A 26401-nucleotide genomic window follows, 5' to 3' on the forward strand; every position below is an offset into this window, starting at 1 on the left:
AACAATGTCATGGAACCAACCAGGGAACAGGCTATTTTAAATCTTGTCTTGTGTGATGAGACAGGGTTAATTAGTAATCTCATAGTAAGGGATCCTCTGGGGAAGTGTGATCATAATATGATAGAATTTCACTTTGAGTTCAAGAGTGACGTATTTAACTCCGAAAATAGAGTTTTAAACTTAAAGCCAATTGCATAGGTATGAGGGGCGAGTTGGCTAAGGTTGATTGGGAAAGATTAAAAGATATGACAATAGATAAGCAATGGTGAACATTTAAAGAAATATTTCATAATTCTCAATGAACATACATTCCATTGAGGAGTAAAAACTCCATGGGAGAAGTGATCCATCTGTGGCTAACTAAAGAAGTTAAGGATAGTATCAGATTAAAAGAAAAGGCTTATAATGTTGCCAAGAAGAGTAGTAAGTCTGAGGATTGGGAGAGTTTTAGAAACCAGCAAACGATGACCAAAAAATTGATAAAGAGAGAGAAAATAGAATATGAGAGTAAACTAACAAGAAATATAAAAACAGATTGTAAGAGCTTCTACATGTATGTAAAAAGGAAGAGAGTAGCGAAAGTAAACGTGGGTCCCATAGAGGCTGAGACAGGAGAAATTATAATGGGGAATAAGGAAATGGCAGAGATGTTAAACAAATATTTTGTATGTGTCTTCACATTAGAAGACACAAAAAGTATACCAGAAATAGTGGGGAACCATGGGTCAAATAAGAGTGAGGAACTTAAAGTAATTAATATTAGTAAAGGAAAAGTACTGGAGAAATTAATGGGACTAAAAGCTGACAAATCTCCTGGACCTGATGGGCTACATCTGAGGGTTGTAAAAGAGGTGGCTGCAGAGGCAGTGGATGCATTGGTTGTGATCTTTCAAAATTCCCTAGATTCTAGAACGGTCCCAGTGGATTGGAAGATAGCAAATGTAACACCGGTGTTCAAGAAAGGAGGGAGAGAGAAAACAGGGAACTACAGGCTAGTTAGCCTGACATCAGTAGTTGGGAAAATGCTGGAATTCATTATTAACGATGTGGTTACGGGGCACTTAGAAAATTATATGATTAGGCAGAATCAACATGGTTTTATGAAAGGGAAATTGTGTTTGACAAATGAATTAGAGTTTTTTGAGGATGTAACTAGCAGGGTAGATAAAGGGGAACCAGTGGATATGGGAAATTTGGATTTTCAAAAGGCATTTGATAAGGTGCCACACAAAAGGTGGTTACACAAGATAAGGGCTCATGGGGTTGGGGGTAATATATATTAGCATGGATAGAGGATTGGTTAACGGACAGAAAACAGAGTAGGAATAAACGGGTCATTTTCAGGTTGGCAGGCTGTAACTAATGGGGTGCCGCAAGGATCAGTGCTTGGGCCTCAGCTATTTACAATCTGTATTAAAGACTTAGGTGAAGGGACTGAGTGTAATGTACCCAGGTTTGCTGATGATACAAAGCGAGGTGGGAAAGCAAGCTGTGAGGAGGACACAGAGTCTGCAAAGGGATATAGATAGGATAAGTGAGGCAAGAAGGTGCAGATGGAGTATAATGTGGGGAAATGTGAAGTTATTCACTTTGGAAGGAAGAATAGAAAAATAGAATATTTTTTAAATGGTGAGGAACTATTAAGTGTTGGTGTTCAGAGGGATTTGGGTGCCCTTGTACACGAAACACAGAAAGTTAACATGCAGGCACAGCAAGCAATTAGGAAGGCAAATGGTATGTTGGCCTTTATTGCAAGGGGGTAGGAGTACAAGAGTAAGGAAGTCTTGCTGCAATTGCACAGGGCTTTGGTAAGACCATACCTGGAGTACTGCGTACAGTTTTGGTCTCCTTATCAAAGGAATGATATACTTGCCTTAGAGACGATGCAACGACTGTTCACCTGATTGATTCCTGGGATGAGAGGGTTGTCCTTTGAGGAGAGATTGAGTAGAATGGGTCTATACTGTTTGGAGTTTAGAAGAATGAGAGGTGATCTCATTGAAACATATATGATTCTGAGGGGGCTTGACAGGGTAGATGCTGAAAGGCTGTTTCCCCTGGCTGGAGAGTGGAGAACGGGGGGTCATAGTCCCATGATAATGGATTGGCCATTTAGGACTGAGATGAGGAGAAATTTCTTCACTCAGAAGGTTGTAAATCTTCGGAATTCTCTACCCCAGAGAGCTGTGGATGCTGAGTCGTTGAGTATATTCAAGGCTGAGATCAATAGATTTTTGGACTCTAAGGGAGTCAAAGGATATGGGGATTGGGCAGGAAAGTGGAATTTAGGTCAAAGATCAGCCATGATCATCTTGAGTGGCGGAGCAGTCTCGAAGGGCCGTATGGCCTACTCCTGCTCCTATTTCTTATGTTCTAAAAATGGAGAATTAAAATAGGGAGGTCATTAATATTTCAAAAAAATAGATCTAGGACAAGAATCGGTCCTGGGGGTTACCTCAATTTCAGTGTTTCCAGGATCCAACTTGATTCCACTGAGCGTGGCCACCTGAGACTATCCAATCGAAATCAGATCCACCATTGGGCTGTTATGTTGCTGTCGTTATGGTTTTTGAAACAGCCAGTTAGCACTGCATGAATCACAGGATTAACAAGTGACTCATCAACTGTTTGTGTTTCAGTAATGCCATAATTGAGCATTAGTTAGATTTTAAATCACACTATTGGATACCCAGTTTTTTAATACAATTTAACCCTTCGAACTCCAATCAAGTTATTTTATGTATTTTTTTTTGTTTCTGGCTGATTCCTGAAAGGAAAATGTGCAGGATGAGGTAAGTGTTAATAATCCAGGTACGTTTTTTTTTATTATTCGTTCATGGGATGTGGGCGTCGCTGGCGAGGCCGGCATTTATTGCCCATCCCTAATTGCCCTTGAGAAGGTGGTGGTGAGCCGCCTTCTTGAACCGCTGCAGTCCGTGTGGTGAAGGTTCTCCCACAGTGCTGTTAGGAAGGGAGTTCCAGGATTTTGACCCAGCGACAATGAAGGAACGGCATATATTTCCAAGTCGGGATGGTGTGTGAATTGGAGGGGAATGTACAGGTGGTGGTGTTCCCATGTACCTGCTGCTCTTGTCCTTCTAGGTGGTAGAGGTCGCGGGTTTGGGAGGTGCTGTCGAAGAAGCCTTGGCGAGTTGCTGCAGTGCATCCAGTGGATGGTACACACTGCAGCCACTTTGCGCTGGTGGTGAAGGGAGTAAATGTTTAGGGTGGTGGATGGGGTGCCAATCAAGCGGGCTGCTTTGTCCTGGATGGTGTCGAGCTTCTTGAGTGTTGTTGGAGCTGCACTCATCCAGGCAAGTGGAGAGCATTCCATCACACTCCTGACTTTTTTTTTATTCGTTCATGGGATGTGGGCGTCGCTGGCGAGGCCAGCATTTATTGCCCATCCCTAATTGCCCTCGAGAAGGTGGTGGTGAGCCGCCTTCTTGAACCGCTGCAGTCCGTGTGGTGACGGTTCTCCCACAGTGCTGTTAGGAAGGGAGTTCCAGGATTTTGACCCAGCGACAATGAAGGAACGGCGATATATTTCCAAGTCGGGATGGTGTGTGACTTGGAGGGGAACGTGCAGGTGGTGTTGTTCCCATGTGCCTGCTGCTCTTGTCCTTCTAGGTGGTAGAGGTCGCGGGTTTGGGAGGTGCTGTCGAAGAAGCCTTGGCGAGTTGCTGCAGTGCATCCTGTGGATGGTACACACTGCAGCCACAGTGCGCCGGTGGTGAAGGGAGTGAATGTTTAGTGTGGTGGATGGGGTGCCAATCAAGCGGGCTGCTTCATCTTGGATGGTGTCGAGCTTCTGGAGCGTTGTTGGAGCTGCACTCATCCAGGCAAGTGGAGAGTATTCCATCACACTCCTGACTTGTGCCTTGTAGATGGTGGAAAGGCTTTGGCGAGTCAGGAGGTGAGTCACTCGCCGCAGAATACCCAGCCTCTGACCTGCTTTCGTAGCCACAGTATTTATATGGCTGGTCCAGTTAAGTTTCTGGTCAATGGTGACCCCCAGGATGTTGATGGTGGGGGATTCGGTGATGGTAATGCCGTTGAATGTCAGGGGGAGGTGGTTAGACTGTCTCTTGTTGGAGATGGTCATTGCCTGGCACTTATCTGGCGCGAATGTTACTTGCCACTTACGAGCCCAAGCCTGGATGTTGTCCAGGTCTTGCTGCATGCGAGCTTGGACTGCTTCATTATTTGAGGGGTTGCGAATGGAACTGAACACTGTGCAGTCATCAGCGAACATCCCCATTTCTGACCTTATGATGGAAGGAAGGTCATTGATGAAGCAGCAGAAGATGGTTGGGCCTAGAACACTACCCTGAGGAACTCCTGCAGCAATGCCCTGGGGCTGAGACGATTGGCCTCCAACAACCACTACCATCTTCCTTTGTGCTAGGTATGACTCCAGCCACTGGATAGTTTTCCCCCTGATTCCCATTGACTTCAATTTTACTAGGGCTTCTTGGTGCCACACTCGGTCAAATGCTGCCTTGATGTCAAGGGCAGTCACTCTCACCTCACCTCTGGAATTCAGCTCTTTTGTCCATGTTTGGACCAAGGCTGTAATGAGGTCTGGAGCCGAGTGGTCCTGGCGGAACCCAAACTGAGCATCGGTGAGCAGGTTATTGGTGAGTAAGTGCCGCTTGATAGCACTGTCGACGACACCTTCCATCACTTTGCTGATGATTGAGAGTAGACTGATGGGGCGGTAATTGGCCGGATTGTATTTGTCCTGCTTTTTGTGAACAGGACATACCTGGGCAATTTTCCACATTGTCGGGTAGATGCCAGTGTTGTAGCTCTACTGGAACAGTTTGGCTAGAGGCGCGGCTGGTTCTGTAGTACAAGTCTTCAGCACTACAGCCGGGATGTTGTTGGGGCCCATAGCATTTGCTGTATCCAGTGCACTCAGCCGTTTCTTGACATCACGTGGAGTGAATCGAATTGGCTGAAGACTGGCTTCTGTGATGGTGGGGTTATCGAGAGGAGGCCGAGATGGATCATCCACTTGGTACTTCTGGCTGAAGATGGTTGTCAACGTTTCAGCCTTGTCTTTTGCACTCACGTGCTGGACTCTGCCATCATTGAGAATGGGGATGTTTATGGAGCACCCTCCTCCCTTTAGTTGTTTAATTGTCCACCACCATTCACGACTGGATGTGGCAGGACTGCAGAGCTTTGATCTGATCCGTTGGTTGTGGAATCGCTTAGCTTTGTCTATAGCATGTTGCTTCCGCTGTTTAGCATGCATGTAGTCCTGAGTTGTAGCTTGACCAGGTTGGCACGACATTTTTAGGTATGCCTGGTGCTGCTCCTGGCATGCTCTTCTACACTCCTCATTGAACCAGGGTTGATCCCCTGGCTTGTTGGTAATGGTAGAGTGGGGAATATGCCGGGCAATGAGGTTACAGATTGTGCTGGAATACAATTCTGCTGCTGCTGATGGCCCACAGCGCCTCATGGATGCCCAGTTTTGAGCTGCTTGATCTGTTCTGAATCTATCCCATTTAGCGCGGTGGTAGTGCCACACAACACGTTGGTTGGTGTCCTCAGTGCAAAGATGGGACTTCATCTCCACGAGGACTGTGCGGTGGCCACTACTACCAATACTGTCATGGACAGATGCATTTGCGACAGGTAGATTGGTGAGGACGAGATCAAGTAAGTTTTTCCCTCGTGTTGGTTCACTCACCACTTACTGCAGGCCTAGTCTAGCAACTATTTCCTTTAGGACTCGGCCAGCTCGGTCAGTGGTGCTACCGAGCCACTCTTGGTGATGGACATTGAAGTCCCCCACCCAGAGTACATTCTGTGCCCTTGCTTACCCTCAGTGCTTCCTCCAAGTGGTGTTCAATGTGGAGGAGGACTGATTCATCAGCCGAAGGAGGGGCGGTAGGTGGTAATCTGCAGGAGGTTTCCTTGCCCATGTTTGACCTGATGCCATGAGATTTCATGGGGTCCAGAGTCAATGTTGAGGACTCCGAGGGCCACTCCCTCTTGACTGTATATCACTGTACCGCCACCTCTGGTAGGTCTGTCCTGCCGGTGGGACAGGACATACCCAGGGATGGTGATAGAGTAGTCTGGGACATTGGCTGAAAGGTATGATTCTGTGAGTATGGCTATGTCAGGCTCAACAAAATGAGTTATGTCATTGATGGCACTCAGGGACTAAGTAGTTTCAGCTTTAATTGTAAGCTATTCTTTTTACGACTTTAGAGAATATTGGTCTAGGCGATGTTGGGTATAGTTATCGACATCAGATAGAGAGCAGAGATTTGCCTATAAAATGTTTATACATTTTCAATCCTGTGAAAATATATCTTACTTTGAAGACTGATATATTGATGTATGAGGTTGAGTAAGCATATCTGAACAGCAATGGAGAAATCTTTTCTTGATATACATTAATGACTTGGACTTGGGAGTACAGGGCACAATTTCAAAATTTGCAGATGTCACAAATCTTGGAAGGGTAGTGAACAGCGAGGAGGATAGTTTTAGACTTCAAGAGGACATAGATATGCTGGTGGCATGGGCGGACACATGGCAGATGAAGTTTAAGGCGGAAAAATGCAAGGTGATGCATTTCGGTAGGAAAAATGAGGAGAGGCAATATAAACTAGAGGGCACAATTCTAAAAGGGGCGCAGGAACAGAAGGATCTGGGGGTATTTGTGTACAAATCGTTGAAGGTCGCAGGACAGGTTGAGAAAGCATTTGAAAAAGCAAACGGGGTCCTAGGCTTTATAAATAGAGACATAGAATACAAAAGCAAGGAAGTCACGATGAACCTTTATAAAACACTGGTTTGGCCACAACTGGAGTATTGTGTCCAGTTCTGGGCACTGCACTTTAGGAAGGATGTGAAGGCCTTAGAGAGTGAGCAGAGGAGGTTTACTGGAATGATTCCAGGGATGAGGGGCTTAAATTTCTTGGATAGACTGGAGAGGCTGGAATTGTTCTCCTTGGAACAGATATGGTTGCAAGGAGATTTGATAGAGGTATTCAAAATCATGAAGGGTGTTGACAGAGTCGATAGAGAGAAACTGTTCCCATTGGCATAAGGGTCAAGAACCAGAGGGCAAAGATTTAAGGTGATTGGCAAAAGAATCAAAGGCGACACAATTTAAAACTATTTTATACAGCAAGTGGTTAGGATCTGGAATGCACTGCCCAAGGGAATGGTGGAGGCAGATTCAATCATGGCCTTCGAAAGGGAACTGGGTAAGTACTTGAAATGAAAAAATGTGCAGGGCTACGGGGATAGGGCGGGGGAGTTGGACTAGCTGGATTGCTTGTGCGTCGAGCTGACGTGGACTCGATGGACTTAAATGGCCTCCTTCCGTGCTGTAACCTTTCTATGATTCTATTCTGTGATCTAGTATCAACAATTCTCTATCCAGTGTACTGGTTCTTGCTATTTCAGGTACTTCCAGATGAACAGGTCCTGATACATCAGTTGTTCTCCTGATCTGGGTTATTTGTATAATGCAGCAGCCACAGTGAGCCAATAGCTTCTGTCAAATGCTGTAGCTCTATCTCTCAATTGATTCTTATTTACTAAAGGAAAAATGAGGTACTGATATGAAATTGATTTGGAGCATGCGACACATGGGGCCCGATGTACCAGGGCTGCAGGGCTATCGGGCGCGTGGGTAACACGCCCGGTGAAATTAGTCAGCTTCCCGCGCGATCGTAGCATCCAATCCACTAATTGGATCCACTTACCTGCTCCTCCGGGTTCCCCACTGCTGATCTGCGCGTCGGGTGGTCTGCGCATGCGCAGTAAGATCTGTCAGCTGGAGGAGCTCTATTTAAAGGGGCAGTCCTCCACTGACAGATGCTGCAACAAATAGCAAAAATTACAGCATGGAGCAGCCCAGGGGGAAGGCTGCTCCCAGTTTAATGATGCCTCACTCCAGGTATCAATACATGGGGTGAGGAGGAGGGGGAGGACAGAGATCTTCCTCCCGGCGGGCAGGAGGAAGCGGCCTACCTCTGCCACCAGGAAGGCCTGGCTCGAGGTGGCAGAGGAAGTCACCAGCGCAACCAACATATCGCCCACCTGCATACAGTGCAGGAGGCGCTCCAATGACCTCAGTAGGTCAGCCAAAGTGAGTACACGTAGTCTTTCTCTTACACTCCGTCTGCCACATCACTGTCCCACCCCACATCTCCTTCAGCACTGCCAATACAACTCTGTCACATCACCCCTCATACCCACTCAAACCTCATCCTCATCTTACCTGCACCTACTCACCTCGCCAGTACTCATCCCGCCACTACCACTCAACCCAATCCTCATACAATCTCATGTCTCTATCTTATACTCACCCTCTCGTGCATCTCTTTCACGGCCAGCCTCACTCAACCTGCCACAACCTGTGCTGCAGCCACAGGGCATGCATCACATATGTGCAGTAGGCAGCTTAAGGCAAACATGTCGTGAGCAAGGGTGTTTGAGGGTTTGTCATGGGTGTTACTTATATTGAATTTCTGACCAACTCACATTACATATTATATTGGCACCACTACTGCCATGTCTTCGCGAATCCTGTCTGGTTTGTGCAATAATGCCCTCTCCTGAGGATCGCTATGAGGACCCACAACTGATGCCACCCATTGTGTCACGGCAGAGTGGGTGTAGGTGTATTTGCAGAGCTCTTTTGTGCAGACGACTGAGAGACATCGGCGATGTCCCCGGTTGCACCCTGGAAGGATGCGGAGGAGAAGTTGTTGAGGGCAGTGGTGACTTTGACAGCGACAGTTAAGAAGATGGTGCTCGGGCCAGCCAGGAGCAGCTCGGCATGAAAGAGGCTGCAGATGTCCACGACTACATGTCGAGTGACTCTGAGCCTCCGTGTGCACTGCTGCTCAGTGAGGTCCAGGAGGCTGAGCCTCGGTCTGTGGACCCTGTGGCGAGGGTAGTGCCCTCTGCGACGCATCTCTCTCTGCGGTAGCCCTCCCTCCTGCTGTACAGGTGGATGTGTCACAGCACTCTGTTGTGGAGCTCCAGGTGTCAGAGGTGGACGGCGTGGATGGCGAGGCTGGTGAGGCTGGTGATGCTGTTTGCCCTCCGAGGAGGTCATGACTGCAGCTACGGCGGCCCCCATCCGCAAGATGTACATCTGAGGGGGTCCGCAAGGTAAGTACATGTCTCTGGACCCCGGGGTAAGTGTGCAGGTTGGTGACTTTGACTGTCAGGAGGAGGGTGGTGGAGGCCAAACTTTGTCCCAAGTAACAGAGTGGCCTCCTGCAATGGGTGAGGGTCTCCCTCCCACCCCCCCCCCCCCACCTGTCAAATGGACCTTTGCAACTGCCACAGGCTGACAGCTGCAACACGTCCATTTGACCTGGGAGTGTTTCCCCCATTATGGGAAACAGTCCCAGTTTGCTCGAAAATCCCACCCCTCCTCACATAATCCCTTAATCAGGTCAGTTAATGACCTGAAATACCTAAATAAATACTTACAAGTGGCATCCCGCTGGCTTTAATTGCCTGCAGGATTCCCACCAGCGGGGGCTGCGCGCGCACGCCGGCGCGGAACCCGGAAGTGCGCGGGTTCGGGGCGAGCTCCGGTCCCGCGCCGGGATTCTCCAATTTTCGGAGCCCCCCCCGCCAGGAACGCACCCGATAGCGGGTGCTAAAATGACGCCCATGATGAACCAATAGGATTGTTACAAGTTTCAGGTCTGCCTTAGATATTCATTTAATTACAGCACTGCTGATCACTCCCATAAGTGGTTCAAACATCTTATGTTCAGGATTGTGCCCATACTGCCAAATATCTAATTATACAGTTGTATAAACCAAGTGTGTAACAATAAGATCCCCTTGTGATTTGAACTGGATGTTATGTATTTTGGGTGTATTCTCACCTGCTTCTCCAATCTTTTCAAAGGCAGACTGGAATGAGATAAAGCCAGATACGAATTGTTAAGCTTCTTTATTTTACAGACAGCAAGTGATGTCCGGAATAGCATATGTAATGAAATCTCATCTTGATTCAGCTAATGCCAGAACCCTCCTCATGAAGAAGAAAAATAATAAAAATATAGCATGCTCTCCCTATTATTGGTCTGACTTAACTTTTCCTGGTCAGCCTTTCTGATACTAACTGGCTCTACACTTTAGAAGGTTGAATTTCCCCTCGCTAGGCTAGGCTTCATCCCTTGACCTCGCTGGATAACTGTTTCCCTTTGTCTTTTTTGTCCGTGTACCCAGCCATTGGTAGGGATGTCCCTCTGACTCTTTCTCTGTTCAATGATTTGCTAGTTGGCTTGTTAATAAAACTGGCTAACTCTTCCTCTCCCACCTCCCCTTGAAGTGCAGGTTTGAAGAAAACATCTCCTGCTATTCTGAAAATAATTAAAGGACATCCTGGTTTAATGGGTTTGGAATGACACAATGAGGGTCAAATGTATCCGTTTGAAATGGACTGTGAGTTGCGACATTCCACAAACTAGCTTGCCTGGTTCCAATGAACATCTTCAATTCCTTCAGCCTGAAATTTTTTTAAAACCTTTACAAATTCACTTTGTTTTAAAATTTAAACGTAGCTCATTCCAAAATCCTTTCCAAGAAGAAAAAAACGATCAAATCCTGAAGCATAACCAGGATATTATCTGAATTGAGCAACAAGCTTACTTGCAGTTAAAGAATACATTGAAAATATTTGCAATTTTTTAATTCATTCATGGGATGTGGGCATCGCAGGCAAGGCCAGCATTTATTGCCTATCCCTAATTGCCCTTGAGAAAGTGATGGTGATTCACCTTCTTGAACCGCTGCAGTCCGTGTGGTGAAGGTTCTCCCACGGTGCTGTTAGGTAGGGAGTTCCAGGATTTTGACCCAACGACGATTAAGGAACGGTGATATATTTCCAAGTCAGGATGGTGTATGACTTGGAGGGGAATGTGCAGGTGGTGGTGTTCCCATGCGCCTGCTGCTCTTGTCCTTCTAGTTGGTGGAGGTCGCAGGTTTGGGAGGTGCTGGTGAAGAAGCCTTGGCGAGTTGCTGCAGTGCATCCTGTAGATGGTACACTGCAGCCACGGTGCGCCGGTGGTGGAGGGAGTGAACATTTAAAGTGGTGGATGGGGTATCAATCAAGTGGGCTGCTTTGTCCTGGACGGTGTAGAGCTTCTTGAGTGATGTTGGAGCTGCACTTATCCAGGCAAGTGGAGACTATTCCATCACACTCTTGACTTGTGCCTTGTAGATGCTGGAAAGGCTTCGGGGAGTCAGGAGGTGAGTCACTCGCCGCAGAATACCCAGCCTCTGACCTACTCTTGTAGCCACAGTATTTATGTGGCTGGTCCAGTTTAGTTTCTGGTCAGTGGTGACCACAAGGATGTTGATGGTGGGGGTTTCAGCAATGGTAACGCCATTGAATTACAGGGGAGGTGGTAAGATGCTCTCTTGTTGGAGATGGTCATTGCCTGGCACTTGTTACTTGCCACTTATCAGCCCAAGCCTGGATGTTGTCCAGTTCCTGCTGCATGCGGGGGCACGGAATGCTTCATTATCTGAGGGGTTGCGAATGGAACTGAACACTGGGCAATCATCAGCGAACATCCCCGTTTCTGACCTTATGATTGAGGGAAGGTCGTTGATGAAGCAGATGAAGATGGTTGGGCCAAGGACACTGCCCTGAGGAACTCCTGCAGCAATGTCCTGCGGCTGAGACGATTGGCCTCCAACAACCACTACCATCTTCCTTTGTGCTAGGTATAACTCCCAGCCACTGGAGAGTTTTCCCCCTGATTCCCATTGACTTCAATTTTACTAGGGCTCCTTGGTGCCACACTCGGTCAGATGCTGCCTTGATGTCAAGGGCAGTCACGCTCACCTCACCTCTGGAATTCAGCTCTTTTGTCCATATTTAGACCAAGGCTGTAATGAGGTTTGGAGCCGAGTGGTCCTGGCGGAACCCAAAGTGAGCATCGGTGAGCAGGTTATTGGTGAGTAAGTGCCGCTTGATAGCATTGTCGACGACACCTTCCATCACTTTGATGATTGAGGGTAGACTGATGGGGCGGTAAATGGCCAGATTGGATTTGTCCTGCTTTTTGTGGACAGGACATACCTGGGCAATTTTCCACATTGTCAGATAGATGCCAGTGTTGTCGCTGTACTGGAACAGTTTGGCTAGAGGCGCAGCTAGTTCTGGAGCACAAGTCTTCAGCACTACAGCCGGGATGTTGGCGGGGCTCGTATCCTTTGTTGTATCCGGTGCACTCAGCCGTTTCTTGATATCACGTGGAGTGAATCGAATTGGCTGCAGACTGGCTTCTGTGATGGTGGGGATCTCGGGAGGAGGCCGAGATGGATCATCCACTCGGCACTTCTGGCTGAAGGTGGTTGCAAATGCTTCAGCCTTGTCTTTTGCACTCACGTGCTGGGCTCTACCATCATTGAGGATCGGGATATTCACAGAGCCTCCTCCTCCCGTTAGTTGTTTAATTGTCCACCACCGTTCATGGCTAGATGTGGCAGGACTGCAGAGCTTTGATCTGATCCGTTGGTTGTGGAATCGCTTAGCTCTGTCTATAGCATGTTGCTTCCGCTGTTTAGCATACATGTAGTCCCGTGTTGTAGCATCACCAGATTGGCACCTCATTTCTAGGTATGCCTGGTGCTGCTCCTGGCATGCTCTTCTGCACTCCTCATTGAACCAGGGTTGATCCCCTGGCTTCTTCATAATGGTAAATTGAGGGATATGCCAGGCCATGAGGTTACAGATTGTAGTGGAATACATACAATTCTGCTGCTGCTGCTGCTGATGGCCCACAGTGCCTCATGGATGCTCAGTTTTGAGCTGCTCGATCTGTTCTGAATCTATCCCATTTAGCACGGTGGTAGTGCCACACAACATGATGGATGGTGTTATCAGTGTGAAGATGGGACTTCGTCTCCACAAGGACTGTGTGGTGCTCACTTCTACCAATTCTGGCATGGACAGATGCATCTGCAACAGATAGATTGGTGAGGATGAGTTCAAGTAGGTTTTTCCCTCGTGTTGGTTCTCTCACCACCTGCCGCAGCCCCAGTCTGGCAGCTATGTTCTTCAGGACTCAGCCAGCTTGGTCAGTAGTTGTGCTACCGAGCCACTCTTGGTGATGGACATTGAAGTCCCCCACCCAGAGTACATTCTGTGCCCTTGCTAGCCTCAGTCCTTCCTCCAAGTGATGCTCAACATGGAGGAGGACTGATTCATCAACTGAGGGAGGGCGGTTGATCAAAGTTCTGTTAAACAGATATTGCCCTGTTTGAGTGCAGGAAATACTAAGGTAGGTTAAAAAAAGTTTGGACCATACTAAATGCTTTGGTATGATGAGAAAAATTACTGATTTAATCTCACAAATGTTGCCTTTATTTGTGTCATCTGGCCAACAACTTTTTTTTGTGCTTTCTGATATGATACCAAGCATCATCAATGTTTAGAATTATAGCCTGATTGTGAAGGTTCAGCAAATTGACATTATCACAGGTAGCATAATGAACCAAATGATCTTTTTTTGTTCTCCTCAGTGGAGAAGAATTGTTCTGGTTGCTATGTGTAGTGACATCGAAAATGTATTCAAAAAGAATGTGGTTGCGATGTTGCTACACATGGTGAGCACAGTTGTTTTCTACCCTCATAGTCTTATATGGACTCCAAAGCTCTGATTTTAACTTGGGGTGGGAGTCAGGTGGCTGGGGGCTGAGGCAGACGACGGACCATTCCGACCTCAGCAGCGTGCAAAGGGAGCCAACTCCACCTTCCTCTCTGTTTGTTCGTTTGGACTGAATCCTCGGGCAGTCAACTGTAGTGTCCTATTTGAGTTTTGATTTCACCAACATACTCTTTGCTGGGCCTCCACTGCTCCCACCTCTACAAACTTGCAACTCAGTCAGAAGTCTGTGGACTGTATTCTATCCCACATGATATCTCAGGTACCCATCCCTGCTGACCTCCACTGGATCTCTGTTCACCAGTGTAATGGCTTCAAAAATCTTTACCTTTGTCTTGAGGTGCCTCCGTGGCCCTCCCCCATCCTGTCTCTGCAGTGTGAAGGCCATATGTACCAGCACATCCCTCAACTCTTTGAACTCTAGCATAGGAGGAAGGAAAAGGAATGTAAAAATCTGTGTGATAGAACCAAGTTAAATATAGTGCTATAATTTAAGAGATGGGGTTGCCTGTCTGGCAGGTGATGTGTTTACTTTCCATTGTTTTCACTAAGTGTGAAGAAAAAGATCCTGATAGTTATGGATGGTGAGATGGAATGAGAGCCAAGGGCCTCAGAAAGAGCTTTAATTGTCAATTTCATTTATAAATATCTTAGCTTGATATAGTGTCAGGCCAGTCAAGGTTGGCAAGATCAGAATTAAAATAAGCATCATCGCATTTTTAAACTTTAGAATTTTCTTACTTTAGAAGGTTTTCTAATTACCATAATAAATTAGAAACATTTAATTAAAAAATCCAGCAATCAAAGAGGACTAGTTGATAAGGCTTGTTAGTACAACATAGATCAATTCAGTGTCTAGATTCACTAGATCGTCTAGTAGGAGATTCCAACAATTGATTTAAAATAATTGTTAACTCTGGGATTAAGGACCGAACTAGTTCAGATTAAAATCACCCAAATTAATCTATTCACTGTTCACATTAACTGAGAAGAAGAAAGGTTCACATGAGGGTGATGTATTATATTTGACAATTATGGCCTTTTTCACATTTTCTTTTTTTGTTAGCTGCCAGTTTTCTTTCAACAATCAATACACTGCAATGTTAATTGTGGAAAACTATTTTTTACATCATATAGAATTAAATTAAATTCCACAACTAAAAATAAATTCTCCAAGATGCACTTTGGTTTGTCTGTGGCACCAGTAAAAGACAATAGTGGGAATTTTAACTCCCCCGGCTTGGCGGAAACTAGTAAGGGGGCAGTTATAATGGAGCAGGGAACTTACCCACTCGCTTCATGGTCCCATCTGGCCGATTGCAATTTTAAAACGCAGGTGGAAAGGACACCCACCCCAAGACAGCGGAGTCCTCTTCAAATGTGCAGATTGGGATCCGATGATTTGAACCTGAGGCCTGAGTGGGGAAGCAGTGGTGGCTTCCACACCAAGCAAAAACCTTCTGGGTACAGCAGCCAGAACCAGAAGAGACCCAGTCAGGTAGAAGAGGCCTCTGGGCCCCACAAAGAAACCTTGGGGCTCCGGTCCCGGGCCTCCCCCTTCCACCAACGGGATTCCTCTCCCTCAGCCCTCCTCACCACTTACATTGTGCCAGGGACCGTTCCCGCGGGCCTACAGCGGTGGTCTCCGAGCCGCACAATTTTAACAACTGGGCAGCCGCTTCCCGTGGACTTCGGAAGAGGCCAGATAATGAGGCCCGGCCATTGAAATTGGCTGACCCTCCCACCCAGCTGCAACTTCCAGACTGGCAGCAGCTCGGTATGCCGCGACCCACCTGGGAGTAAAATTCAACCCCAATTAGTCCATTTCTTCCAATAAGCCTTGACAATTTCCCTGGTGATTGACTCTCCATAAACTTGTTCAGTCTTGTGAGAGAGATGAATAATCACAGGTAAAACTTCCAAGCACAAGGAAAATCTGTAAAACGTAAACAGCAAGAATATATTTTGTATTTTGGTGTGATTGCGCCTTTAAATAGGCTGAACTATTAGGGGGGAGTTTTAACTCCCAGGCGGTCGGCCGGGCCTCGTTAACATAGCTGTGCTGAGCTACCCGCATGAAATTTGCGCTGAGAGGCAGTTTGCTGGGCTTTGGGCAACAAATATTAAGTGGCCCACAGGCCGTCGGTTGGAACTCAGGTAAGTCATTCGGGAGGGATTCGCAAACATGGAAAGGCAGGACTGGATGGCAGTCGCCCAAATTTTCTTTGTGGGGCTCACGATAATGAAACTACTGAATTGTTGTAAAAACCCAGCTGGTTCACTAATGTCCTTTAGGGAAGGAAACCTGCCGTCCTTACCCAATCTGGCCAATATTTGACTCCAAACCTACAGCAATGTGGTTGATTCTTAATTGCCCTCTGAAATGGCCGAGCAAGTCACTCAGTTGTACAATCTCGCTACGAAAAGTCATCATAAGAATAAAACCGGACGGACCACCCGGCATCAGACCTCTAGGCACTGGACACGACAAAGGCAACCCAAGCCCAGTCGACCCTGCAAAGTCCTCCTCACTAACATCTGGGGACTTATGCCAAAATTGGGAGAGCTGTCCCACAGGCTAGTCAAGCACAGCCTGACATAGTCATACTCACAGAATCATACCTTTCAGCCAATGCCCCAGACTCTTCCATCAACATCCCTGGGTATGTCCTGCCCACCGGCAGGACAGACCCACCAGAGGTGGCAGTGCAGTGATATACAGTCAAGAGGGTGTGGTCCTGGGAGTCAGCAACATGGACTCCAGACCCCATGAAATCTCATGGCATCTGGTCAAACATGGACAAGGAAACCTCCTGCTGATTACCACCTACCGCCCTCCCTCAGCTGATGAATCAGTCCTCCTCCATGTTGAGCACCACTTGGAGGAATCACTGAGGGTAGCAAGGGCACAGAATATACTCTGGGTGAGAGACATCAATGTCCATTGCCAAGAGTGGCTTGGTAGCACCACTACTGACCGAGCTGGCCGAGTCCTGAAGGACATAACTGTCAGACCGGGCCTGCGGCAGGTGGTGAGCGAACCAACACGAGGTTGACGCCGTCCTCACCAATCTACCTGTCGCAGATGCATCTGTCCATGGCAGTGTTAGTAGGAATGACCACCGCACAGTCCTCGTGGAGACGAAGTCCCGTTTTCACACTGAGGACACCATCCAACGTGTTGTGTGCCACTACCACCGTGCTAAATGGGACAGATTCAGAATAGATCTAGCAGCTCAAAACTGGGCATCCATGAGGCGCTGTGGGCCATCAGCAGCAGCAGAATTGTATTCCAGCACAATCTGTAACCTCATGGCTCGGCATATTTCTCACTCTACCATTACCAACAAGCCAGGGGATCACCCTGGTTCAATGAGGAGTGTAGAAGAGCGTGCCAGGAGCAGCACCAGGCGTACCTAAAAATGAGGTGCCAACCTGGTGAAGCTACAACACAGGACTACATGCATGCTAAACAGCGGAAGCAACATGCTATAGACAGAGCTAAGCGATTCCACAACCAACGGATCAGATCAAAGCTCTGCAGTCCTGCCACATCCAGTCGTGAATGGTGGTGGACAATTAAACAACTAAAGGGAGGAGGGTGCTCCATAAACATCCCCATCCTCAATGATGGCAGTTTCCAGGACGTGAGTGCAAAAGACAGGGCTGAAGCATTGGCAACCATCTTCAGCCAGAAGTGCCGAGTGGATGATCCATCTCGGCCTCCTCTCAATAACCCCACCATCACAGAAGTCAGTCTTCAGCCAATTCGATTCACTCCATGTGATATCAAGAAATGGCTGAGTGCACTGGATACAGCAATGGCTATGGGCCCCGCCAACATCCCGGCTGTAGTGCTGAAGACTTGTGCTCCAGAACTAGCTGCGCCTCTAGCCAAGCTGTTCCAGTACAGCTACAATACTGGCATCTACCCGACAATGTGGAAAATTGCCCAGGTATGTCCTGTCCACAAAAAGCAGGACAAATCCAATCCGACCAATTACCACCCCATCAGTCTACTCTCAATCATCAGCAAAGTGATGGAAGGTGTCGTCGACAGTGCTATCAAGCGGCACTTACTCACCAATAACCTGCTCACTGATGCCCACTTTGGGTTCCGCCAGGACCACTCGGCTCCAGACCTCATTACAGCCTTGGTCCAAACATGGACAAAAGAGCTGAATTCCAGAGGTGAGGTGAGCGTGACTGCCCTTGACATCAAGGCAGCATTTGACCGAGTATGGCACCAAGGAGCCCTGGTAAAATTGAAGTCAATGGGAATCGGGGGAAAATTCTCCAGTGGCTGGAGTCATACCTAGCACAAAGGAAGATGGTAGTGGTTGTTGGAGGCCAATCGTCTCAGCCCCAGGACATTGCTGCAGGAATTCCTCAGGGCAGTGTCCTTGGCCCAACCATCTTCATATGCTTCATCAATGACCTTCCCTCCATCATAAGGTCAGAAATGGGGACATTCACTGATGATTGCACAGTGTTCAGTTCCATTCGCAACCCCTCAGATAATGAAGCAGTCTGTGCCCGCATGCAGCAAGACCTGGACAACATCCAGGCTTGGGCTGATAAGTGGTAAGTAACATTCGTGCCAGACAAGTGCCAGGCAATGACCATCTCCAACAAGAGAGAGTCTAACCACCTCCCCTTGACATTCAACGGCATTACCATCGCCGAATCCCCCACCATCAACATCCTGGGGGTCACCATTGACCAGAAATTTAACTGGACCAGCCACATAAATACTGTGGCTACAAGAGCAGGTTGGAGGCTGGGTATTCTGCGGTGAGTAACTCACCTCCTGAATCCCCAAAGCCTTTCCACCATCTACAAGACACAAGTCAGGAGTGTGATGGAATACTCTCCACTTGCCTGGATGAGTGCAGCTCCAACAACACTCAAGAAGCTTGACACCATCCAGGACAAAGCAGCCCACTAGATTGGCACCCCATCCACCACCCTAAACATTCACTCCCTTCACCACTGGCGCACTGTGGCTGCAGTGTGTACCATCCACAGGATGCACTGCAGCAACTCGCCAAGGCTTCTTCGACAGCACCTCCCAAACCCGTGACCTCTATTATCTAGAAGGACAAGGACAGCAGGCACATGGGAACAACACCACCTGCACGTTCCCCTCCAAGTCTTACACCATCCCGACTTGGAAATATATCGCTGTTCCTTCATTGTTGCTGGGTCAAAATCCTGGAACTCCCTTCCTAACAGCACAGTGGGAGAACCTTCACCACATGGACTGCAGCAGTTGAAGAAGACTGCTCACCACCACCTTCTCAAGGGCAATTCGGGATAGCAATAAAAGCAGGCCTTGCCAGCGACGCCCACCTCCCACGAGCGAATAAAAAAAGTTAATAATTTTTACACTTCCCTGTAAAAGCCCCTGCTTCTTGCCCGCCATGTTTTGTTAAGCAGAGCGTCCATGGTGGATGTCACAGGACCCCGATTTACATGTATTCATGAAGCTCCTGCCTGAGTCAGGTGGCACCTCAACCACTCAAGAAAACAGTGGCATTAAACTGACTGCGGGGTGGTAAATAAGCTAGAATTTTAACTTCCATTCCTCCCGCTTTCCGCCAGGCAGAGGGAGTTAAAATTTACCCTACTATTTCATATGGGTATTGCAAATGCTGACTAAACTCAAACTTCCTTGCTTACTTTCCAAGAGACAATCTTTTCTCGCAGCAGTGTACTTCTCTTTTTGGAATATTATGAGATTTCCTCTATTTAAACATTGGGAAGACCGAAGTCATCGTCTTTGGCTCCCATCACAAACTCCCATATCCTCTCCATCGCAAAGACCTCCAACTTCCACCTCCGTCATATCGCCCGTCTCCGCCCCTGCCTCAGCCTATTTGTTGCTAAAATTCATCCATGCATTCTATATCTCCAGATTCGACTGTTCCAATACTGTCCTGGCTGGCCTTTCATCTTCCACCCTCCGTAAACTTAAGCTCAACCAAAACTCTCCTGTGAAGCACCTTGGGACGTTTTACTGTATTAAAGGCGCTATGTTAATGCAAGTTGTTGTTAATTTTACATATTTTGACTATATTCTGTGAACAATTTGAGTGTTACACATGCATCTTTCTAGTACCTTAGTTGATGGGTAAAGGTTAATGACTCCCTGATGACCAAACACAAATAACTGCTATTTAAAATTGTGAGATCACTTACTTTGTTAAAATCCAGCGAATGTTGACTGTTGCTGCAAGAAAAAACAAACAGGATTGTAAATGTTTGTTGGAAGAGCTAAATATCCTGATTTTGGGGATCAGCAGCTATTTGGAAGTGACCACCTTTCGTTCCCTTAGAAAGGTTGTGACAGAAATTCAAAGTGGGCATGTGTGGATGTCAAGGACAGAATCAGGCTCAGGTCTGATGTCCTCTACAATAGAATAGCCCAACAACAATCACTACATAGGCTCAAACACAAAGAATGGCCACTTGGACAAGGTTGGAAAAACTTAACATGGTTTTCGATGCAAGGAGATCCGTCAAAGACCTGCAAATATGGGATGAAGTGAAGCAGCACATGAAGGAAAAGATATGGTACTGAACCAAAAAGCTCTGGAGGAGTAGCGAGGGATAGCAAGAGGCTGGAAACCATTTAACATTAAGTAGGAATAGAAAAGTACATGATGTGAAACATGTTCCTGTTGTAAGGATAAGGATGAGGCATGCAGAAGAGGTTGGACTGTATATTAAGTGAGAAATATAAATGAGCATAAAAATCAAGATGTGGAGATGCCGGTGATGGACTGGGGTTGACAATTGTGAACAATTTTACAACACCAAGTTATAGTCCAACAAATTTATTTTAAATTCCACAAGCTTTCGGAGGCTTCCTCCTTCGTCAGGTGAACGGTGTGGAAAACCGTTTCCACACCGTTCACCTGACGAAGGAGGAAGCCTCCGAAAGCTTGTGGAATTTAAAATAAATTTGTTGGACTATAACTTGGTGTTGTAAAATTGTTTACATAAAAATCAAGTTAGTTAGTGTTATTAGCTAAACAGGGTTCAATAGGTTAGCTGTGTGCGTGTTTTTTGAAAATTTTGTTCTCCTCCTGAAGGCATTGACTCAGTCACGCTGGTGTCTGACTGCTGGCTACTCTTTGGTATCCCAAGTGGCCGTTCTTTGTGTTTGCACTAACACAGTGATTGTTGTTCGACTATTTGAATGTGGGGCGGTAGTGGTGGTTGGAGGGGTGGGGGGGGGAGCTTACATCAGATTTGAGGCTGAACATTTCTTTGACTTTCATAGAAGCTTACTTTTGAGCAGAGGTCACCAGATAATAATCAGAAACAAGAGCCCAGAGATGTTAAAGCCAATTGTCGCACCCCTGTTGCTACCCTTGCTGAGATCAGCTAACTCAGCACAGATGAACTAACCTTGCTGATCTGTCCTGTTGAGCTTCAAACAGGCTGTGCACTTACCAACTGAACTGTCAGAGCCAGAGTAGACAGATTATTAAATAAACCCCCAAATAAGAATTTAGGAACGTTTTGTAATTAGATATAAAATATATAGTTACATATAAAGTTGAAATGTGAATAAATGTAAGGGTAAATTCACCAATCCCACTTTCCCAGTTGGTGACTGCATGTTAGAAAACATTTTCCTTGCTCCATTGTGGTTGGGCAGAATTTCTTTGCTATAATGTGACTGAGGAGCAATTTTTTAAAGGGATGCTCGAGTCCCCCGAGTGGGCCTTAAACCCACAACCTTCTGACTCAAAGGCAGAGTTGCTCCCACTGAGTACTGAAAGTAAAAAGTGACCAAATAGAAGACAGAAAAACATAGACCCTGATATTTACTGGGAGGCATGGAGGGTGCAGGGAGGACAAAAACAGCCGAAGAAGGCCAGACTTAATGGCAAAACCTCATTAACATTTTTTTGTTCCGTTTCACGCCCGGCAGCCGGCCAAATGGACAGCCTGGCCGGGAGGGAACGGCAGCCACAGGAGGCCACAGTTGGGGACGGTTCCCGGCAATCAGGAGGGGGGAGAGATGCCACGATCAGGGTGGGGTGGAAAGAGAGGCCCCGATCGGGAGGGCAAGAGCGAGGCTGCGATCGGGGAGAGGGGGGAAGAGAAGCCGTGATTGGGAGGGGAAGAGCGAGGCTGCAATCAGGGTTGGGGGGGTGGGGGGAGAAGAGAGGCCGTGAATGGGGAGGGCAGGGGAAAGAGAGGCCGTGATTGGGGTGGGCGGGGGAAAGAGAGGCCGTGATTGGGGTGGGCGGGGGAAAGAGAGGCCGTGATTGGGGTGGGCGGGGGAAAGAGAGGCTGCGATCGGGGGGGGCGGGGGAGAGTGAGGCCGCGATCGGGAGTGCTGCGGGGTGGGGGAAGGCTGACAATCAAGGTCGGGGGGGTGGGGGGGGGGCAAAGTCTTCCTTAAGGGCGAGGAGAGCACTCATGCTCCGCCTGGCCCACAAGGAGTGCTGAAAAAAGCACTTACTTTGTGGAGCCGGCAGCTCCCGCTTCCCTTTCAGTATCAGGTTTCCCGACCCCTGGGAAACCCATGCAGCAGCGGTACATTAATTAAGTGTCTTGTCTCTTCATGGCGGGACACTCGGACGCCCTGATATCCGCTGCCATAAAAAAGGCGGCAGGCGTGTGTGAGGTGTGTTGGGGACGTGGTCCCCGTATTTAACTGTTTAACTCAGCCCCCGACCCCCTCCTGCCTGCCGTGGGAGGGGAGAGGGCTTTAATATCGCGACTATAGAGACCACTACATAATCAATGAGAAAGAAGTTCATTGACAGATGTTCATGATGTTCACTGCAGACACAGAGAGCTTTTTATGATATTGAATTTATATTATAGATGTGATTATCTTTGTTCATGAGAATAGTACTGGATATATCACCTCTGTGCACATAGCTCATTTCTGATGAATATATTATAAGTTGAGATGATTTTATCGGGATTGATCTTTTAAAAATGGAGAAAACGTGAATAATTCAGGGTTGAGTCTCTGTAGATTTATTTTGTAGCATGTTGGTATTTTTTTTCCTTCCTTCGTGATTTGAGTTTGTATGTATTTGTATTTCAAACTAATGAAAGATCAAATGATTTTTTTTAAAAAGAGCAATTATTTGTGATGTTGGATTATGGTGATGGATTTGGACTTAGTTTTACAGTGGAGAATTTGCAGGGCTATGGGGAAAGAGTAGGGGAATAGGACTAACTGGATTGCTCTTACAAAAACCAGCATGGGCTCGATGGGCCAAATGGCCTCTTTCTGTGCTGTATGTTTCTATGATAAAATGATTCTGTAGAAGAGAGTGACAACCACAACTGCTAGTACGAATGCTAATGATAATGGGCAGGTACTCAAATTGGCAGGATGTGACTAGTGGTGTCCCACACGGACCTGTGTTGGGTCCTCAACTATTCACTGTATTTATTAATGACTTAGATGAGATAGAGAGCCACATTATCCAAGTTGCCAATGACACAAAGATAGGCAGCATTGCAAGCAGTGTAGATGGAAGCATAAAATTACAGAGATATTAATGGATTAAGTGAATGGGCAAAACTGTGGCAAATGGATTTCAGTGTAGGCAAGTGTGAGATCATCCACTTTGGACCCAAAAGAGTAGATCAGTGTACTTTCTAAATTGTAAAAAGCTCAAAACAGTGGAGGTCTGAAGAGACTTAGGGGTCCATGTACATAGATCATTAAAATGTCATGGACAGGTATAGAAAATAATCAAAAAGGCTCATGGAATGGTGACCTTTATATCTAGAGGACTAGAATACAAGAGGGTAGAAATCTGGAGTACAGTGTTCAGTTCTGGGCACCGCACCTTAGAAAAGATATACTGGCCTTAGAGGGAGTACAGCATAGATTTACTAGAATGACACCTGGACTCCAAGGGTTAAATTATGAGGAGCGATTACACAAACTTGGGTTTTGTTCCCTGGAATTTAGAAGATTAAGGGGTGATTTGATCGAAGTTTTCAAGATATTAAGGAGAACTATTAGGGTGGATAGAGAGAAACTATTTCCACTGGTTGGGGAGTCTAGGATTAGGGGACACAGCCTAAAAATTAGAGACGGGATTTTCAGGAGTGAAGTTAGGAAACACTTCTACATGCAAAGGGTGGTAGAAGTTTAGAACTCTCTTCCGCAAATGGCAGTTGTTAACTCAATTGTTAATTTTAAATCTGAGATTGATAGATTTTTTATACCAAAGGTATTAAGGGATATGGGGCTAAGGTATGTAGTTAGGTCACAGATTAGCCATGATCTTATTGAATGGCGGAACAGGCTCGATGGGCTAACTGACCTACCCCTGTTCCTATGTCCTTATGATAAACTGATATTTAATTAAAATTGAATTACTACTTATTTGATTTTTGTGAAGCAAATTTTGAATGAATCAATATGAAGATGTAATGCAATTTTTTACATTGAGTGGAAGAATTAGTTGCAGTGTAGCCTTTCCTCAAAGGCAATGGTTATAAAAATGTTACCGGAGTTTCATTTTACAAACATTCAGTGGATTTTACTCTCAAGTCACGTGATTTCCAAAAATTACATGGTATTTTTTCCAGTTAACACAAAAAGTGATGAGATTACCCTTTGAATTTTTATGTTAAGTTATAGATTGGATGGTATGCTTCAATAAGCAGTATACTTCAAGTGTAGTATTGTTTTGCATGAAAAGATCTCTTAAATGATGAAAGGTGTAAAGAATGCTCAATTCCTAATTGCACCAATGAGGTTTGGTGCCTCGCAGAGACATGAATAGAAATCTTTATACCATTCTGGAATTTTCAAGTATCTGAAATAGGGTGGGTCAAGCTTCATTGCCAACAATTCTCCACTATTGTATTGGATGCAAAATGAAAAAGCTGAAAGAATGAATAAAGCACAGTGATCATTCAGTATTTCAAGAAAACTAAATACTGCAGCTGCAGAGATATGTTGTAAATGGCCCCAGCCAGTGGCATATTATACATTTTATCGTTGATCACTTCATCAGCTCCAGCATCTCCAAATATGTAGGCCAGGGACTACCATTGCTTATTTCTGTATCTATTAATTAAAAAGTATTTGAAATGCATCCTGCAATTGAAAAGCTTTAGAAATAAGTATTGATAGAATTAATTCTCTCTTTTCTTTTAAAAAAAAGAAATAAGTCAGTGGTACTGGGCCAAACAGGAGGGTCCCAGATTTGATCCCTGGTCTGTGCTGAATTTGCAGATCACAGCTGGAGTAACAATGGCGGGCATTACAATTAGCCTCATTGTCTTGGTTCAATCTAGGTTCCTGTCCCTGATCGCTGATGGCGTAGTCCGATTAGGCCAAATGGCCTGTTTCTGTGCTGTAAATTCAATGTATTATTTGACCCATGTTGGAAAGTATCAATGTGTAAATGTCGAAGGAGGTCAGGATCAAGCTTGGCAATTGTCTCCATGGTTAAATAACCTGCTGACACTCGCTGTTTAGGCTCACACATGAAAAATTGACACTGGTGAGATACCAAAGGGCTGCTGACATTTGCTGAAATGTACCTCAAAAATAGTCAGTGCCTTCAAGAGAGGAGAGGAAGGGAGAAAGTTGGGGAAAAAAGCAATTAAAAGCCAAAATATTATAGTTGAGGAATAAGAACTGTGTCTGTTGAAAACTGAACTACTTAGCTTTCTTTCAGTGTTCTGCTTGGTGACTAAATGTTGGATTCTTCTTATTTGCAGCTGGAGAGACTTCAGGCCGAGAATACTGCTGAGTGGGGGAAAAGAGAAAGGTTAGAAACAGAGAAGCTGGGGCTGGAGAGGGACAACAAAAAGTTAAAAGCCCAGATTGAAGAACTGGAAAAGCTGCTTGCAAAGAGGAGTCAACATACCACAAACATAATTGATTCAGACTTCAAGGCGATGCAATGCGAGCTATTTGAGAAAAATAAGGTAAGAATTTTGGGTCACAAGGTTCTTGTGGATTGTAGACTTGAGATGGTTACATTAAAATAGCAACATTTGTAATGCATAGCTGGGTAACTGGAGGGGAAATAAAATCTATTTAGCAAATGAGCATGGGGTAAATTTTAACCCCCAAGAACGGAGGCACTTAAAGCCGACGGGTCGACATTTAAAGGGCCAACTGAGGTATTTAAAGTACTTAAAGCTGTAAACTGTGTGTATTGACCTACACAAGCTATTTTAACTGCTGATGAACGTGTCTCCTGTGGCCTCTGAAACACGCCATGGAAACGGAGGCAAGTTGCAGCCGGGACCCATTTGGACCTTTAAACCAGTGATTGACACGTGAAGAAAAGGTGAGGTTTTGTAGCAGGGCAATCAATTCTCTCAGCCAAACCTTTGGCTGGGAGTTCTTTGTGTTTGGACTGTGATTTCTTTGTTCACACTCAGAATCTTGTGTTCACACATTTTGACCAACATTTTGGACACCCTCAAACTGACACCATCAGGATGGAGGACGCAATGGATTTATTCTACAGTACATCTGAGGAGTAGCCACATCACCATCCATGGCAGGCACGGCATGCAGTTCTGGGAGATGCAGGTCCACAAGACAGAGGTGTGCCACAAGGACCTGCAGAAGAGCAGAGAGGGGACCAACAAAGGGGCCAAGGTCGTAGGAGGCACTACCCACGTGAGAGGGTCTACAGGCGGAGGCTGAGCTTCCTGGGCCTCTCTGAGGAGCAGAGCGTACACAGGCT

General features: G+C 46.3%; 1 protein-coding gene across 4 annotated transcripts in view; it reads left to right on the forward strand.

Moving 5' to 3' along the window:
• The window catches only part of LOC137318799 (coiled-coil domain-containing protein 102A-like), a 533993-nt gene that overhangs the window by 209386 nt on the left and 298206 nt on the right, over window positions 1–26401 (forward strand). For all 4 annotated transcript variants that reach the window (XM_067981441.1, XM_067981440.1, XM_067981443.1 and 1 more), the window contains exon 6: window positions 25419–25628. In XM_067981441.1, the coding sequence (XP_067837542.1) occupies window positions 25419–25628 (210 nt within the window). The remainder of the gene's footprint in view (window positions 1–25418; window positions 25629–26401) is intronic.

The sequence above is a fragment of the Heptranchias perlo genome, chromosome 3 (assembly GCF_035084215.1).
Source record: "Heptranchias perlo isolate sHepPer1 chromosome 3, sHepPer1.hap1, whole genome shotgun sequence".
In the NCBI taxonomy this organism is placed as follows: Eukaryota; Metazoa; Chordata; class Chondrichthyes; order Hexanchiformes; family Hexanchidae; genus Heptranchias; species Heptranchias perlo.